Here is a 19,998-nt window from a genome sequence, read left to right on the forward strand (position 1 = left end):
TCGAGGACAGCAAATCTGTTCCTGATTTCGATCTCGAAAGCCCTCCTTTCTTGTAGGTCCTTCGACCTTTGGGTATGTATAAGAGGTGGTCGTTGATCTTTCCTCTTCGCTCTGTGAAGTTTTAGTCTCCATTTTGCCACTATACCATAGAGTGATAACTCTCCATATCTGCATCATGCCTAGCTACTACATTCACCAGACTTCCTCTCCATCCCTTGTGAATGATATGCTCAATTTGGTTCTAAGCATGGCCATCTAGAGAGTTCCAAGTTGTTTAGTGGCGATCCCTATGCAATGGTCCCACAGATAACTAAGTTGTTCTTCTAGCTAAAAGTACTAAGACGCTCACCGCTCACCGTTGTTGTTGAAGTCATCAAGTCCTTGTTTTGGCATTGTGCTCTATATTCCATTATTGTCTTTCTCTATTTTGGCATTCAGATCGCACATGAGTAGTAGGACGTCATGTGATGTATATCGTCCACTGTCGTCTGAAGACTATCATAGAAAGCATCTTTTTCATCTTCCTCTGCATCTTTTATTGGTGCAAAGCATACTACGGTGGTGAGTTTGGGTAAGGCTAAACTGTATCTTGCTTGATGATCCTTTCACCTGCTTGTTTCCGTTCTAATAAGTACTTGTGTATATCCCTGGATGTAACGAGCAACCCCTAGACACGGAGGACCGGTGGTTTACTGTAGGGGTGTTCTCCCCCTAGACACGGAGGACTGGTGGTTTCTGTAGGGGTGTTCTCCCCCTAGACACGGGGGACCGGTGGTCTTCTGTAGGGGTGTTCTCCCCCTAGACACGGAAGACCGGTGGTTTACTGTAGGGGTGTTCTCCCCCTAGACACGGAGGACCGGTGGTTTACTGTAGGGGTGTTCTCCCCCTAGACACGGAGGACTGGTGGTTTCTGTAGGGGTGTTCTCCCCCTAGACACGGGGGACCGGTGGTCTTCTGTAGGGGTGTTCTCCCCCTAGACACGGAGGACCGGTGGTTTACTGTAGGGGTGTTCTCCCCCTAGACACGGAGGACCGGTGGTTTACTGTAGGGGGGTTCTCCCCCTAGACAGGGGGGACGGGTGGTTTCTGTAGGGGTGTTCTCCCCCTAGACACGGAGGACCGGTGGTTTACTGTAGGGGTGTTCTCCCCCTAGACACGGAGGACCGGTGGTTTACTGTAGGGGTGTTCTCCCCCTAGACACGGAGGACCGGTGGTTTACTGTAGGGGTGTTCTCCCCCTAGACACGGAGGACCGGTGGTTTACTGTAGGGGTGTTTTCCCCCCTAGACACGGAGGACCGGTGGTTTACTGTAGGGGTGTTTCTGTAGGGGTGTTCTCCCCTAACACGGAGGACCGGTGGTTTACTGTAGGGGTGTTCTCCCCCTAGACACGGAGGACCGGTGGTTTACTGTAGGGGTGTTCTTCCCCTAGACACGGAGGACCGGTGGTTTACTGTAGGGGTGTTCTCCCCCTAGACACGGAGGACCGGTGTTTTACTGTAGGGGTGTTCTCCCCCTAGACACGGAGGACCGGTGGTTTACTGTAGGGGTGTTCTCCCCCTAGACACGGAGGACCGGTGGTTTACTGTAGGGGTGTTCTCCTCCCCCTAGACACGGAGGACCGGTGGTTTACTGTAGGGGTGTTCTCCTCCCCCTAGACACGGAGGACCGGTGGTTTACTGTAGGGGTGTTCTCCTCCCCCTAGACACGGAGGACCGGTGGTTTACTGTAGGGGTGTTCTCCCCCTAGACACGGAGGACCGGTGGTTTACTGTAGGGGTGTTCTCCCCCTAGACACGGAGGACCGCTGTTTTACTGTAGGGGTGTTCCCCCCCTAGACACGGAGGACCGGTGGTTTACTGTAGGGGGGTTTACTGTAGGGGTGTTCTCCCCCTAGACACGGAGGACCGGTGTTTTACTGTAGGGGTGTTAGACACGGAGGACCGGTGGTTTACTGTAGGGGTGTTCTCCCCCTAGACACGGAGGACCGGTGTTTTACTGTAGGGGTGTTCTCCCCCTAGACACGGAGGACCGGTGGTTTACTGTAGGGGTGTTCTCCTCCCCCTAGACACGGAGGACCGGTGGTTTACTGTAGGGGTGTTCTCCCCCTAGACACGGAGGACCGGTGGTTTACTGTAGGGGTGTTCTCCTCCCCCTAGACACGGAGGACCGGTGGTTTACTGTAAGGGGTGTTCTCCCCCTAGACACGGAGGGGTGTTCTCCCCCTAGACACGGAGGACCGGTGGTTTACTGTATGGGTGTTCTCCTCCCCCTAGACACGGAGGACCGGTGGTTTACTGTAGGGGTGTTCTCCTCCCAATAGACACGGAGGACCGGTGGTTTACTGTAGGGGTGTTCTCCTCCCCCTAGACACGGAGGACCGGTGGTTTACTGTAGGGGTGTTATCCTCCCCCTAGACACGGAGGACCGGTGGTTTACTGTAGGGGTGTTCTCCCCCTAGACACGGAGGACCGGTGGTTTACTGTAGGGGTGTTCTCCCCCTAGACACGGAGGACCGGTGTTTTACTGTAGGGGTGTTCCCCCCCCCCTAGACACGGAGGACCGGTGTTTTACTGTAGGGGTGTTCTTCCCCTAGACACGGAGGACCGGTGTTTTACTGTAGGGGTGTTCTCCTCCCCCTAGACACGGAGGACCGGTGGTTTACTGTAGGGGTGTTCTCCCCCTAGACACGGAGGACCGGTGGTTTACTGTAGGGGTGTTTTTCCCCCCTAGACACGGAGGACCGGTGGTTTACTGTAGGGGTGTTCTCCCCCTAGACACGGAGGACCGGTGGTTTACTGTAGGGGTGTTTTTCCCCCTAGACACGGAGGACCGGTGGTTTACTGTAGGGGTGTTCTCCCCTTAGCCACGTATTCTAGATATTGAAAGGCGCCGGAGACTAGCCTTTCGCTACTGCCACTAAGCTACTTGGAAGTATTACCAGGGTTACCACGAAGAGAATTAGCATGTGACTTGCTGGCAGAACCTGTTGGAGACAGTGGGCATATGGATGAGTTTTTTTTTAAAAAGAGATACTTAGTGACGTTAATACATTCCCTCAAAGCCCATACCAGCCTTTCACTCCACACTGTCGACATTACTCCATGAATAGATAAGAGCTTGGCTTGCCATAAAAAAAAGACAGATGTAAGTCTAATAGGTTTGATTTTAAACAAATCTATTGATCCTGAAACTGACATTGCCTTTGTCAGAACACACCTGTCAAATATATTTTGCTGTATTCGGCAGTGACGGAATGCAACTGTATTTTAGCACGTGCGTTAATTCGACAGAATTACCTTTGAATTTACTTGAAAATTACGATTCATAACATATATAACTGTTGAAGTATATCAGATGTTGTAATGATCAATTTTATCTATGAAATTAATAAAATCGTTGGCAAATCTGTTGATGTCTGGAACTATATTTCTACGCGGAAGAATTACTTTTGCGTACGTCATCAGGCAAAATTCAGCGTTACGTCAGCATCAGGTAAAACAGAGATTGAACAACAAAGTTTTGTCGTTTTGATGGTCTGATTTTCAATGACTGTTGCAGGATAAATAGAATACATGGTCAGTGTCTTAAAATATAAGCTGCATTTTGACTCGGGACAGCAAGACAAAAGTAGTTCGCCAAAATATTACTAATATGTTAAAACACTGACCAAGTATTCTATATATAAGATGCGTAACAAGAAATTCTTTCATAATATGTTGTTTGTTTGTTTTTTGTTTTGTTTCGTTTTGTTTTTATGAAATGTATATTACGTGTTTTATGTGCCTAGTCAATATCATTAGACAACATAGAATCGATTAATGACAAGCACAAGGGAGTATACATTTTAAAACATCTTTAAAAGTTGACGATGTTTTTGAGCTTCCAACACTTAGAAATTATTTTTTAAAAACGGTGCGAAACTGGACGATGAAATATCCATAATATCCTAATCAGCTTGATGCTATAAAAACACTGTTTATTGTTAAAAGTTATTAAAAAAAAGAATCATCACATACTTCGATACAGTCTATATCGAAATCTGTTATGTAATATGTTAGTCCATGGTAGAGGATTAAAAGTGAAACCTTGATATTTGATAAAGTTAAAACTGGTGAAAGCCTGGTTAATCTATTTCTGGTGATAGAGAGTGGGATCCCCCTCCACAAAAAAAAAAAAAACAAAAAACACTGACTGTGCTTTATGAAACATTAAAAAAAGAATTGTATTGAAATAAATACAAGAAAATAAATCCTTTGATATTTTTCCACAGACCGAAGTTAGATTTGATCAGGTCATGGTACACGCTTATCTACTTTCACCGCCATCTGCAACTATCAAGAACAAGTTTTCTGTGGTTCGCTTTGTCACTCAGCAATATAGCGTGTTTGGTAGAATTTGATTTTTACAATATCTTCGCTTCCCTTTTCGACCATATGGTTTTATATATATGTGTGAGATATACTTTGTTCTATCATAATACCATACCTAATGCTATGTTCTGTCCTTCCAGATAAAAGCAAACATTCCCAATCTGGCCGCACAGATTTGAAAGAATATGTAATTGTTAGTTGAGATGAAAAGTACATTGACCGGAGTAGGGGTCAGAAGAAAAGTTTGTGTTTTCACTTATCTCACACCGCTGTTCTTCTTGATCACGTGGACATTTACTAGATTTGATGATGAGAGTTACGTAATTTCTTTTCCTGCATGAAAGGTCAAAGTTCACTACACGTATCCTCGGGTTGAGGAATTCCAGCTCTCGTAGACGTGTCGTTGGAGACATCAACGTTGTTCTCTACCATTTCACTACTATAATCAAACGCTGCCGCCTTAGAGCTTGATTTCTGTTCTCGGATAATGGGATTGCTTGTATCATCGGCCGATTTTTCAACGTTTCTCGAGGAATTTCTACTATGATAGTGACATTTTTGCTTCATCAAGCTCTTTTCGGTTAAATCGTCCAGTAGCGTAGCACTATGTTAGAGCTTCTACAATCTATGCTGCCTGGAGAATATTTTCTTCTCGAAATGTTTTATAATATTTGGCAACTATGACGTCATTGTATTGATGACTTATCAACATTCAATGACTTGATACTTCTACGGTGTGGGTGTTTGCTATAGACTGGTAACTGATAAATCGAAAGCGATCCATGGGTAATTTATGTCGTTACTATTACACGGTACTGGCTCTTCATTTCAACTTAATCTTTACAAATTTGAATAGATGACATCGACAAATCATATTACTGTTCTATCACTAAAACTGTTAATTGTAGAATTAATGATATAGCTCTATCATATGATTGGCGAATATAACGAACAGATGATACCACGGACTTATAATGATAACCTTAGTACAACCAATAACGGAATCAGTTTCATAACTTCAGGGGTTGCGTCCCTTGAGCTGTCATTTTTTTGGTGATCTCAACATAAAAACACAAATGTCCTTCCAACAATTGTTATTTGTATTTTAAGCGTAAAACTACGGCTTGAACATATAATTAAACAATAGCTAATTACTTAATTATGTATATATATTATATAAGCAGCCCTTTGAATATACGATTTTTTTGGCCGATTTCTTTCGAGTCGGCAATTTACGACAACGTGCAAAGTACATTCTGCTTTGTGGTAAATCAATACGTGGCTCGTGATGTTGTTGCAGAGGCTGGACTCTGATAAAACCAAGATGGAAGTTTCTCAAGTTCTTGCGCTTGTTCTACTGGCTATCCTGCCTTGCGTGCAGGTAAATTGAATATCTCTCTAACGTAACATTACTCCAGTGGCAAAAACCTCTCTCAAAAACACAATCAGTTGCCATAAAAACGCCGGCTTCCTTTGACCAAGCACCATGGAACCGTAATGACCCTACAACGTATAATCCACACCATTTAAAATGTCGGTTAAAAAAAGCATTTTACATACCAGGAAACAACAAGATAAAGAAAAGTTATTACTTAATCACTGAGGTCTTAAATGATATGTTTCTGTTTACTTACCGGTAAAAATAGGGTAGGTCATGGGCAATCTATGGAAACTTTTAAATAGTCTTTATTCAGGCATTGTAATGAAAGAATCTTGACTTTTAACGGTACCTCCTTGACAATCTCACCCCCATTATATCAGCTGCTCTTTTTTTGCGCTGACCAATCAGAACTAGCGAACAGCTTGTGAATTATTTTGTATGTGTTTTAATATGGTTCTACAAATTGAATAATATTATTGTGTTGTGTATATGTAATGGGTGAAGAGATGGGAGATAATTGCTTGGTCTTATCGCTTCATTGCTCACTGGATTAGGTACAATTCAGCATTAAGTATTACTTATGTTAAAACTCTTTTGTATGAAAAGTAGCGAAAAGGGAATAAAAGAAACAGAGAGAGGGACTCGGCACTCTGGACAGATTTGTCTATCGTCATTTGTTACCATACCAAATTCCCCGATCACAATTGATAAGTATGGGTGTCTGCATATTATTTAGCAGTTGATGTTTGAACAACATTGAAGTGTTACACCTCGGTATATTGTTATATATTAATGATTAGTTAAAAAATCAATACTTTGTCATGTCAAGCTGGAGAAATATTAACACAGAAACTTATAATAATGTATCTTCTTAGCACTTATCTTGAACTGAACAGTATTATATGATGAGCTCTAATTGGTCAAAACCCAATTTCTTCCCTGAGAAATTTTTTTTGCAACACTTTGTAACATAAAGCACCAACTGGCTAAGAGAAGCCATATGACTGAACCTCGATCTAGAAAGAGTGGCAGGAGGTACCGACAGGGTGAAACAAAGGGCAATAACTTTGGGTGATCAGAATGGTGTTTAGTAGGTCTTTTCTAAATGTAGATTCCTATCTTAATACTTTTCATCATACCTCCAATGCTATATATATTGTTTTTAATTTTACATACATGAAATGTAATCCATTCATTCATAAATCTTTTGTATTTTCTTAGGGAAGTGATTTAGTCGTAACAAAGAAAGTTTTCTTTGACATCTCAATTGGTGGAGAGCCAGCAGGAAAGATAGTGATTGGTTTGTTTGGAGATGTTGTTCCAAAGACTACAGAAAACTTTGCTCAATTGGCCTCGGGAATCAATGGGTATGGTTTGAAGGGCAGCAACTTCCACCGAGTCATCAAAGATTTTATGATACAAGGTATGTCCCCACACACTGACTGTGGGACTCACTTAAAGACCCACTATGTCTCATATTAATTGGACTCACCCTGCCAACATGTTTTACCTTTAACACAAGCATACCAAGTCCAAATCTTCTACCTATAACAGAAGCAAACCTGGTCTATGTTTTAACAAAAGCAATTCCAACCCAAATTTTACATTTAAATGAAGAAATTCCAGCCCACATTTTAGCTCTAACAGAAAAACAGGTCCACATGATTTACCATTAAGAAAAGAAAATGGTATGAGATTTTTTATTATTTGGTCATTGAAATGCCCAGATATCTGAGTGTAACATATTATTTGGTCATTGAAATGCCCAGATATCTGAGTGTAACATATTATTTGGTCATTGAAATGCCCAGATATCCGAGTGTAACATATTATTTGGTCATTGAAATGCCCAGATATCTGAGTGTAACATATTATTTGGTCATTGAAATGCCCAGATATCTGAGTGTAACATATTATTTGGCTGTAATATAATTCTTGAATTTATTTTTAATGTTAACTGCTATTTACTTGTCATGCATGTTGTTTTTTTTTTCAATCTTGCACAATACAGTTTTTGATTCACCAGACAAACATATACAAGCTTTCTTTGTGGTAAATACTGAGATTAACTGTTGTTGGCTACAGGTGGCGACTTTACTAACGCTGATGGCACTGGTGGTAAAAGTATCTATGGGGAGAGGTTTGAGGATGAAAACTTTGATATCAAGCACTATGGATCAGGATGGGTCAGCATGGCAAATGCTGGTAAGTTATTTATGTTCAAAGAAGATAAAAGATATTGCCTCCTGTTGGATGCTGTTTGTCATATAATTGATTTTCACATTTCAACATTTTGATCTGGCAATAAATTTCTTTGCGTAAAATCTAATTTTGAAAGCCCATGAAATTGAAAAAAAAACCAAAAACACTGAAGTGTCTTGTAATCATTTTGTAAATCTAATAATCAGCTGACTTTTGTACCTGCACACAATCAGAGTTACTTCCTCTTATTCGAGGAAATACACTTTGGTGTTGTGATAATTACTTTCTTTGCACACTGTTTAATTAAAGTGTCATGCTGGTTTCTATGACATACAGATGTATTCTTGAGTCTGGTGTACAATTATTGTTGAGGAGAGGTATTTCAACATGAGGGTGGGGGATGGAGAGGGGATGTTCCAATGACACATAGAATGGTGAATATTTGGGGGAGGCTCCAATGACACATAGAATGGTGAATATTTGGGGGAGGCTCCAATGACACATAGAATGGTGAATATTTTGGGGAGGCTCCAATGACACATAGAATGGTGAATATTTGGGGGAGACTCCAATGACACATAGAATGCTGAATATTTGGGGGAGACTCCAATGACACATAGAATGCTGAATATTTTGGGGAGGCTCCAATGACACATAGAATGGTGAATATTTGGGGGAGACTCCAATGACACATAGAACTTTGAATACTTTGTGGAGTTTCCAGTGACACATAAAACAATGGATACTTTTGGGAGGTTCCAACAACATGTAGGATCATGAAGCAAGGCAAATGCAAGTGTAATTCAATATTTTAAAACTACTTTACAAATATTTTTGTTTCAGGTCGAAACACAAATGGTTCTCAGTTTTTCATCACCCTAATCCAGACAGAATGGCTAGATGGTAAACATGTAGTGTTTGGTAAAGTATTAGAGGGTATGAATGTTGTACGTGCAATTGAGGCCCAGCCCACTGACTCAATGGATCGACCATTAGACAAAGCAGTCATCACTGACTGTGGGGTTATAGACAATGACCCACGCATCACTGTGGAGAAAACTCATGCAGAGGAATAAGTCAATTTCAGGATGATATCTGTAACTTAAGAGTGTGCTAGGGTTCAGGTTTCGTGTAATTTTTCTATTTACTTTTTAAGTATATTGACATTTTGTAAAGATGTTTATCAGTCAAAGATCAAATATGAAATATATTTACATACACCACCGGGTTGTTGACCGTACTGAAATTCAGTTAAGAAGAAATATATAGGAATTATTTGCTGTCGCACTTAATATGTTTCGCAAAGGATAAGTGATATTTAGATAATCTTATTGGCGATGAGGTATGACAGTGTTTTTGGTTTGATAGCTATGCTTCAGAGGTATAAAATGTTTAACATGTACATATGAATGGGTTACAGTTATAGTATGTTATCAGAGCCAGTCTTGTATAATATGGAAGCTTATTTTATTAGAAGATGTATGTGTCTGTTTCATGAAGGATCTGAAAAGTGTATGTAATGTTGGATGAATGAGAGAGCAGAAGCCCCAGCAATTTAGGTTGATTATTTTCAAGTGATAACCATGACAGTCACAACAAGTCTTTCTATACCTAAAATATAAATGTTATTTTGTCGGTATCAAAATTTGTTATTGGAGTTATCACCCATTGTATGCAAAATTGTGTCCGTCCATAACAAATGTGGATTTTTTACACGAGAATGGTACAGTGTTTGATTTGCTTGAAAAATATCTAGGATTTTTATTTGACCACTGATCTGAATTGATATTGTGTTCTTTATACTTGCCATGGACTACAATGATAAGAATTTTGAATGAGAATTGCATTTGTGAAAATATGTTTTAAATGATTTTTTAAGGAAGATTAAGTAGAATGTGTAAACAATTTTCATGAAATAAAAGTTGACAGTTTTCTATGCATACTGGTTTATATTTTAGCCAGGTCAAGATATGTGTAAATTCCTGCTCAAGTATGGCATTCTTCTAGCTGGGGTAAAGGGTGATGAAGCTTGTTTACATCTGTTTCCTTGAGAAATAATTTTCAGTGTGTTGTTTTCAGATATTATAGGGACTCCAAGCTTTGACTTTTGATAAATGAATGACCTCAATGCACTTTCATGTATTAACATTTGTCTTTCAATGTACATAAATTGTAAATACCGTATTTATTCCAATAAATGCCTCGAGGGCGTGAAATTTTTCAGACGGGGGGCGATTAATAGAACACAAAATTTCATAATTTGTTGGTCGTGACATGCCATGGCTGCCACTTAAATACATTGTTTAATAAACTAACGAATTACTCGGCAAAGAATGCATTTGAAAATTGCAGTAATTCCAACATCGTTGTAGCTTTAAACATTGTTGTCAATTGTATTCTGATAACCTGAGTTCTTGTATGAAATGACACAATGTCAATCGTGTCAGCTTCAGTCAAAAACGTACAATGTTCATCATCGCTTGTAGGCCTAGTTTGCATAACAAAATAAAAAAAACACAGCGGTATATAAGCCAGTCTGTTTCTTAATAAATCCCACATAGCTGATAACAATGTCTGGGACAAAACAAAATTACGACACTGCTTTCAACCGGTGTGGTTGGCATGCCTGGAAAATCGACATTGGCAATAAAGGGGGAAAAGGAGGTCAGAGTTTACAGTACTGGCCACGAAAAACAAAAAATAACGGTGACACTGGCAGCATATGCCGATGGGACCTTGTGCACATGCCAGGCATTCGTCCCCTTCCGAAAGATGACATACCAAGTGGTATAGTGGTATACATGTGCGGGGCCGGACAAAAATCCTGGGCAAACGAGGAAAGTATAAAATTTTGGTTAAAAAAACTCTGGGGTGTGAATAATACAGCTAGGCAGTTATTAGTATGGGACGCTTTCCGTAGTCATTTTACTGAAGATGTAAAAAAACTGGTTCGTCAAAAATGTAATTCAGACATCTGTGTTATACCCGGAGGATGTACATGTAAGCTACAGCCAGCCGATGTGTCGTGGAATAAACCCTTCAAACAAAAACTTGGAGAGTTGTATAACGAATGGTGTTTCAGTGGCCCCATTGAGAAAACCAAAGCAGGGAATCGTAAAGCCCCATCTAAAGCTGTAATGTTGTCTTGGGCCAAGACAGCATGGGATAGCATTAGCCCGGACACAATCAGAAGATCGTTCAAAAAATGCGGTATCACAAAATCGCTGGACGGTAGCGAGGATCATATTTTCCAGCATGATTCTGACGATGAGGAATTCCAGGGGTTTAGTGAAAAGGATGTCCAAGCTGCAGATGACGTTTTGCAAAATTTAATGGGTGATGTGAACGCGCCTTCTATTCCACAAATAGAACTGAGTGAAAGCGAGACTGGCGAAAGTGAAAGTGAAAGTGAAGACAGTAGTTCGTACGGCAGTCCCGGCCGTTAGGTCTGCAGTATATTGAAATGAACCGTGGATTAAATTGATATTACTTGTGTACATGTCGTGACAGTGTAATTTTCTTGTGCCAAAATTCATTTGTTCATGTTCATGGATACCAGGAATTTAAAATTTATTAAAAGGTAAGCTTTGTAACCTGACTCCTGAGTTGTTGAAATTTACTGAGAAAACAGGTAGGGGGCATTTAGTAGAGACGGGGCGTATTGGAATAAATACGGTATTTCCTAGTCAGCCAAATATGCATAATAACACATACTGAAGATTATTACAGCCCTGTCACTTTACAGGGGACCGTATACACTGTAGTGTTTCTAGTATCTATTTGTCCCCTCCTGCAGCATCCTGCACCAAATCAGTGTCACATCATGAGAACCTTTCAACACTATTGTTTTATATTAACTCCACAGTAACTTCATATGAAGTTCTATAACTCATCAGAATAAAATGGTTCAGGTCATAGGCCACATTTGATCTCTTCTACAAATTCAGCAAATATACCTATAACCATGTAAGTGTTGGCAATCCATGTCTTACAGACATTTCCTAGCTTTTGTAAACTGTTTGTCTTAAAGTAAAATTTGATATATATAGCTGGAATAGATAAGGTCTGCCAGTGTCCATGCAATAATTCACGAACCACCTAACAACCATGAGGCTCTCAGCTTTGTCACAAAAACCTAATGCGGAAAGCAAGACTTGGTCATATGGCCTTGAGCCTTGTCACACAACCACAATCCTGTAAGCCAGATATATAACCATAGGGCCTCAAGCTTTGTCACACAACTACAATCCTGTAAGCCAGATATGTAAAGATAGGGCCTCAAGCTTTGTCACAAAACCGCAATCCATGAGCTAGACACACAACATGAAGACCTCCATTTTCATCTAAAAGTCTAAACCCCATAAGCTGGAATGATACAATAATGCCTCAAGCCTTGTCACACAATCATAATTCTGTAAGCCAGACATGCAATCATTAGGCATCAATCCATGTCAAACCATGAAGCTGCAAGCGTTGTCACACAACTAAAATCTTGAGAGTTAGACACAACAATAAAGCTGCGAGCCTTGTCACACAACCATGAAGCTGTGACCCTTGTCACATAACCATGAAGCTGTGACCCTTGTCACATAACAAATCCTTAAAGCTAGACACAACCATGAAGCTGCGAGCCTTGTCACACAACCATGAAGCTGTGACCCTTGTCACATAACCAAAATCCTGAAAGCTAGACACAACCATAAAGCTGTGAGCTTTGTCACACAACCATGAAGATGAGAGCTTTGTCACACAACCATGAAGCTGCGAGCATTGTCACACAACCATGAAGCTGTGAGCCTTGTCACACAACCATGAAGCTGCAAGCCTTGTCACACAACCATGAAGCTGCGAGCCTTGTCACACAGCCATGAATCTGTGAGCTTTGTCACACAACCATGAATCTGTGAGCTTTGTCACACAACCATGAAGCTGTGAGCCTTGTCACACAACCATGAATTTGTGAGCCTTGCCACACAACCATGAAGCTGTAAGCCTTGTCACACAACCATAAGGCCCCAAGCCTTGTCACAACCACAATCCCATATACTGGGTATTTGCCATGAGACCAATAGCCTTGTCCCTTAACGACAATCCCATAAGCTAGACATGCTACCATGAGGCTCATAGCCTTATCACTAAGCCACAATCCCATGAGCTGGACATGTTACCCTGAGGCCCATAGCCTTATCACTAAGCCACAATCCCATGAGCTGGACATGTTACCCTGAGGCCCATAGCCTTATCACTAAGCCACAATCCCATGAGCTAGACATGCTACCCTGAGGCCCATAGCCTTATCACTAAGCCACAATCCCATGAGCTAGACATGCTACCATGATGCACATAGCATTATCACTAAGCCACAATCCCATGAGCTAGACATGCTACCCTGAGGCCCATAGCCTTATCACTAAGCCACAATCCCATGAGCTAGACATGCTACCCTGAGGCCCATAGCCTTATCACTAAGCCACAATCCCATGAGCTAGACATGCTACCCTGAGGCCCATAGCCTTATCACTAAGCCACAATCCCATGAGCTAGACATGCTACCATGATGCACATAGCATTATCACTAAGCCACAATCCCATGAGCTAGACATGCTACCCTGAGGCCCATAGCCTTATCACTAAGCCACAATCCCATGAGCTAGACATGCTACCCTGAGGCCAATAGCCTTATCACTAAGCCACAATCCCATGAGCTGGACATGTTACCCTGAGGCCCATAGCCTTATCACTAAGCCACAATCCCATGAGCTGGACATGTTACCCTGAGGCCCATAGCCTTATCACTAAGCCACAATCCCATGAGCTAGACATGCTACCCTGAGGCCCATAGCCTTATCACTAAGCCACAATCCCATGAGCTAGACATGCTACCATGATGCACATAGCATTATCACTAAGCCACAATCCCATGAGCTAGACATGCTACCCTGAGGCCCATAGCCTTATCACTAAGCCACAATCCCATGAGCTAGACATGCTACCCTGAGGCCAATAGCCTTATCACTAAGCCACAATCCCATGAGCTGGACATGTTACCCTGAGGCCCATAGCCTTATCACTAAGCCACAATCCCATGAGCTGGACATGTTACCCTGAGGCCCATAGCCTTATCACTAAGCCACAATCCCATGAGCTGGACATGTTACCCTGAGGCCCATAGCCTTATCACTAAGCCACAATCCCATGAGCTAGACATGCTACCCTGAGGCCCATAGCCTTATCGAAACACAATCTGGTAATGTAGATATGTAGACGTGAGGATCATAGCCTTGTCACAACCACAATCCCATAAGCTAGCTATTCTACTATGAGGCCCCAAACCATGTCACAACCACAATCTGTAGTATAGCCAAGCATTCATGAGGCTGAAAGCCTTGACACACAACCACTATTCCAAAAGCTAGAATGCTACCGTGAGGCACAGAGCCATGCCACAATCACGTAAATTAGATATTCTACCATGAAGTGCACAATCTTATTAGTTAGATATGCTTCCATGAGTTTGCGAGCCTTTTCATACCATGACAGTCCTGTAAGATAAACTTCAAACCATGAGGCCCTGAACAGTGAACTACAATGCTGAAGTCTAGACACACAACCATAAGAGCAAGATACTTTACCCATAACCATAAGACTCTGAACTTTGGTGTGAAGCCAACAGATTTTAAACTCCATTGTTCGGAAGCTTAATGCACACTTTACTGTGAGGCTTGGGGCTTTGACATACAATTATAAGACCTCAGAGCTTTGACAAACAATTACAAGACCTCAGAGCTTTGACACTTCACTGTGAGGCTTGGGGCTTTGACAAACAACTACAAGACATCAGAGCTTTGACACTTCACTTTGAGGCTTGGGGCTTTGACAAACAACTACAAGACATCAGAGCTTTGACATACAACTACAAGACATCAGAGCTTTGACATACAACTACAAGACATCAGAACTTTGACACTTCACTGTGAGGCTTAGGGCTTTGACAAGCAACTACAAGACATCAGAGCTTTGACATACAACTACAAGACATCAGAGCTTTGACATACAACTACAAAACATCAGAGTTTTGACATACAACTACAAGACATCAGAGCTTTGACATACAACTACAAGACATCAGAGCTTTGACACTTCACTGTGTGGCTTGGGGCTATGTCATACAACTACAAGACATCAGAGCTTTGACATACAACTACAAGACATCAGAGCTTTGACATACAACTACAAGACATCAGAGCTTTGACATACAACTACAAGACATCAGAGCTTTGACATACAACTACAAGACATCAGAGCTTTGACACTTCACTGTGTGGCTTGGGGCTATGACATACAACTACAAGACATCAGAGCTTTGACACTTCACTGTGTGGCTTGGGGCTTTGACATACAACTAAAAGACATCAGAGCTTTGACACTTCCCTGTGAGGCTTGGGGCTTTGACAAACAACTACAAGACTTCAGACCTTTGACATACAACTACAAGACATCAGAGCTTTGACATACGACTACAAGACATCAGAGCTTTGACACTTCACTGTGTGGCTTGGGGCTTTGACATACAACTAAAAGACATCAGAGCTTTGACACTTCACTTTGAGGCTTGGGGCTTTGACAAACAACTACAAGACATCAGGGCTTTGACATAAACTACAAGACATCAGAGCTTTGACACTTCACTGTGAGGCTTGGGGCTTTGACAAACAACTACAAGACCTCAGAGCTTTGACACTTCACTTTGAGGCTTGGGGCTTTGACAAACAACTACAAGACTTCAGAGCTTTGACATACAACTACAAGACATCAGAGCTTTGACATACGACTACAAGACATCAGAGCTTTGACATACGACTACAAGACATCAGAGCTTTGACATACAACTACAAGACATCAGAGCTTTGACATTTCAATGTGTGGCTTGGGGCTATGACATACAACTACAAGACATCAGAGCTTTGACACTTCACTGTGAGGCTTGGGGCTTTGACATACAACTAAAAGACATCAGAGCTTTGACATACAACTACAAGACATCAGAGCTTTGACACTTCACTGTGAGGCTTGGGGCTTTGACAAACAACTACAAGACATCAGGGCTTTGACACTTCACTTTGAGGCTTGGGGCTTTGACAAACAACTAAAAGACATCAGAGCTTTGACATACAACTACAAGACATCAGAGCTTTGACATACAACTACAAGACATCAGAGCTTTGACATACAACTACAAGACATCAGAGCTTTGACATACAACTACAAGACATCAGAGCTTTGACATACAACTAAAAGACATCAGAGCTTTGACATACAACTACAAGACATCAGAGCTTTGACATACAACTACAAAACATCAGAGCTTTGACATACAACTACAAGACATCAGAGCTTTGACATACAACTACAAGACATCAGAGCTTTGACACTTCACTGTGTGGCTTGGGGCTATGTCATACAACTACAAGACATCAGAGCTTTGACATACAACTACAAGACATCAGAGCTTTGACATACAACTACAAGACATCAGAACTTTGACACTTCACTGTGAGGCTTAGGGCTTTGACAAACAACTACAAGACATCAGAGCTTTGACATACAACTACAAGACATCAGAGCTTTGACATACAACTACAAGACATCAGAGCTTTGACATACAACTACAAGACATCAGAGCTTTGACATACAACTACAAGACATCAGAGCTTTGACACTTCACTGTGTGGCTTGGGGCTATGACATACAACTACAAGACATCAGAGCTTTGACACTTCACTGTGTGGCTTGGGGCTTTGACATACAACTAAAAGACATCAGAGCTTTGACACTTCACTGTGAGGCTTGGGGCTTTGACAAACAACTACAAGACTTCAGACCTTTGACATACAACTAGCAAGACATTGACATTTCAATGTGTGGCTTGGGGCTATGACATACAACTACAAGACACCAGAGCTTTGACACTTCACTGTGAGGCTTGGGGCTTTGACAAACAACTACAAGACATCAGGGCTTTGACACTTCCCTGTGAGGCTTGGGGCTTTGACAACTACAAGACAGAGCTTTGACATACAACTACAAGACATCAGAGCTTTGACATACAACTACAAGACATCAGAGCTTTGAAATACAACTACAAGACATCAGAGCTTTGACATACGACTACTAGACATCAGAGCTTTGACATACAACTACAAGACATCAGAGCTTTGACATTTCAATATGTGGCTTGGGGCTATGACATACAACTACAAGACATCAGAGCTTTGACACTTCACTGTGAGGCTTGGGGCTTTGACATACAACTAAAAGACATCAGAGCTTTGACATAAACTACAAGACATCAGAGCTTTGACACTTCACTGTGAGGCTTGGGGCTTTGACAAACAACTACAAGACCTCAGAGCTTTGACACTTCACTGTGAGGCTTGGGGCTTTGACAAACAACTACAAGACCTCAGAGCTTTGACACTTCACTGTGAGGCTTGGGGCTTTGACAAACAACTACAAGACTTCAGAGCTTTGACATACAACTACAAGACATCAGAGCTTTGACATACGACTACAAGACATCAGAGCTTTGACATACGACTACAAGACATCAGAGCTTTGACATACAACTACAAGACATCAGAGCATTGACATTTCAATGTGTGGCTTGGGGCTATGACATACAACTACAAGACATCAGAGCTTTGACACTTCACTGTGAGGCTTGGGGCTTTGACAAACAACTACAAGACATCAGAGCTTTGACACTTCACTTTGAGGCTTGGGGCTTTGACAAACAACTACAAGACTTCAGAGCTTTGACATACAACTACAAGACATCAGAGCTTTGACATACAACTACAAGACATCAGAGCTTTGACATACAACTACAAGACATCAGAGCTTTGACATATGACTACAAGACATCAGAGCTTTGACATACAACTACAAGACATCAGAGCTTTGACATTTCAATGTGTGGCTTGGGGCTATGACATACAACTACAAGACATCAGAGCTTTGACACTTCACTGTGAGGCTTGGGGCTTTGACATACAACTACAAGACATCAGAGCTTTGACATACAACTACAAGACATCAGAGCTTTGACATACAACTACAAGACATCAGAGCTTTGACATATGACTACAAGACATCAGAGCTTTGACATACAACTACAAGACATCAGAGCTTTGACATTTCAATGTGTGGCTTGGGGCTATGACATACAACTACAAGACATCAGAGACACTTCACTGTGAGGCTTGGGGCTTTGACATACAACTACAAGACATCAGAGCTTTGACATACAACTACAAGACATCAGAGCTTTGACATACAACTACAAGACATCAGAGCTTTGACACACAACTACAAGACATCAGAGCTTTGACACATAACCAAGACCCCAGAACTTTGACAAACAAGAAGCTTTGAGAATTAGAACCTTGACATAATTATATATGGATTATTAAAATTTCAACATTGAATTTATTTTCATGCACTTTTACATTATAGACGACACAGGCCTCTCGTCTGACATGGGTATTTTGTTGTCAGTAGAATTAGCTTTCCTAACCAAGAACTGTTATGGACATATATGATGTGCAGCAATAGTCTGTTGATAGATTTTAGTGGTCTGTAACATACTGGTATGAAGTGCTATCATGTGAGGAATGATACGATCATACTTTCAAGATAAATCTATAAATAGGCTTTATTTACCTCATATTCCTCAATTTGTGTGTGTGTATGGAGTGGTGGGGGATGGTAGGTAGGCGGGTGGGTATGGTGAGATGAAGATATGACATCCCATGTAAAATGAATCAGATCTTGCTGACAAATTTGATGTGATAAAACTTTTTATAAAGGTCAACTACGATATGTGTTCAGGACAAAAACAGGTCTAAGGTCAAGGTCACTAAAACATTTTATTAAAAAAAAAGATGTCAGCACAATTATTGACATCATTGCCATGTCCTTGAAGATTTTAGTCAGGCTTGCTGCCAAGGTTGTGTATTAAAATACCTTGGATTAGTCTGTATTCCAATGTCAAGGTCACCAGGTATTTATAGTAAACCAAGTCAATGACATTATTTTAGTGACTTCGTTTCTCAATGGATTTTAATCAAACTAAGGTCCAAGTACATGTATGAAAACAATGTCGTTGAGCAATTCATAGAAATATCTCAAGTATCACCATGGAAACAGAGATTTACTAAAGTATCTGTGAACGTCACCATTGATACAGAAATAATAGGTGTACCAAAATATCTCTATGAAAATACCTCTGCGACATCACAGTGATTACGAAAGTGTTAACGGTCAACAGGCTAAAAACGAAACATTCAAATTACCAAGAGAGACATATTGTACAAACTGGCATGATGAAAACAGAAATTGGTGAAACGGTAATTATTTCTTGAAGAGTAATGATTGAATTCCAAGTGCTACATCAAAGGTTCAGATTTAGATAAAGTATCAACTTAACACTGATATATTAGTCACCATAGTAACTAGCAGAAAGTGTACCTAATAACTTATATTTAATGGTCTCGGAGGGACTATATACCCATCCTTACAAATACTTCATTATATCCAAGTAGAGACTTGGTCATTAAAATCTGTTATAAAATCAGGAAAGGTCGGGAGCTTATCGTAACATAAGTATAATGAATGTCTACAATATCAGTTAGTTCTATATAGGTGGACATCCTCTAGAGAAATATACTGTGCTTTTAACTCCGTCACACCCAAGCTGAATTTGTAGACAGTAAATTGCTTTTTTAGACAGATGCTCCATTCTGTCTACTTACAGGAAATTGAGACTAATTTTGCCTAGACATGCAAAATATTGTTGAAGTGTTTTTTTTTCCTTTGATTTTTTAATTGGTTGTAAAATTTGTTGTTACATTTAGCAATTAATATCATGATAAGCTTTGTTGTTATGATGGTAATTACTTCGTAATCCAGGCGCAATTATTTGGTGTAAAAATGTCCCTTTTAATTTACCGTCATAAAAGTTCAAATAGATAAAATAGATTAATAT

The 19,998-nt window shown here is 40.8% G+C and overlaps 1 protein-coding gene across 1 annotated transcript; it reads left to right on the forward strand.

The window, feature by feature from the left end:
* The first annotated feature begins 5,661 nt into the window (after positions 1–5,661).
* Positions 5,662–9,883, forward strand: LOC132553940 (putative peptidyl-prolyl cis-trans isomerase). Its single transcript, XM_060218235.1, has 4 exons — positions 5,662–5,750; positions 6,972–7,173; positions 7,836–7,955; positions 8,796–9,883. The coding sequence occupies exons 1-4, from the start codon at positions 5,694–5,696 to the stop codon at positions 9,026–9,028; spliced, it is 612 nt and encodes a 203-aa protein (XP_060074218.1). The 5' UTR covers positions 5,662–5,693; the 3' UTR covers positions 9,029–9,883.
* The last annotated feature ends 10,115 nt before the right edge of the window (positions 9,884–19,998 follow it).

This window comes from Ylistrum balloti, unplaced genomic scaffold (assembly GCF_031769215.1).
Source record: "Ylistrum balloti isolate Yb309-2 unplaced genomic scaffold, AGI_CSIRO_Ybal_v1 Utg370368, whole genome shotgun sequence".
NCBI lineage: Eukaryota > Metazoa > Mollusca > Bivalvia > Pectinida > Pectinidae > Ylistrum > Ylistrum balloti.

What these genes read in the sequence shown, in the direction of transcription:
- LOC132553940 (XM_060218235.1), top strand. Translation starts at nt 5,694, where the DNA reads ATGGAAGTTTCTCAAGTTCTTGCGCTTGTTCTACTGGCTATCCTGCCT. An exon ending in CAAAGATTTTATGATACAAG is followed by an intron (nt 7,174 to 7,835) that starts GTATGTCCCCAC and finishes TGTTGGCTACAG; the next exon opens with GTGGCGACTTTACTAACGCT. An exon ending in GGTCAGCATGGCAAATGCTG is followed by an intron (nt 7,956 to 8,795) that starts GTAAGTTATTTA and finishes TTTTTGTTTCAG; the next exon opens with GTCGAAACACAAATGGTTCT.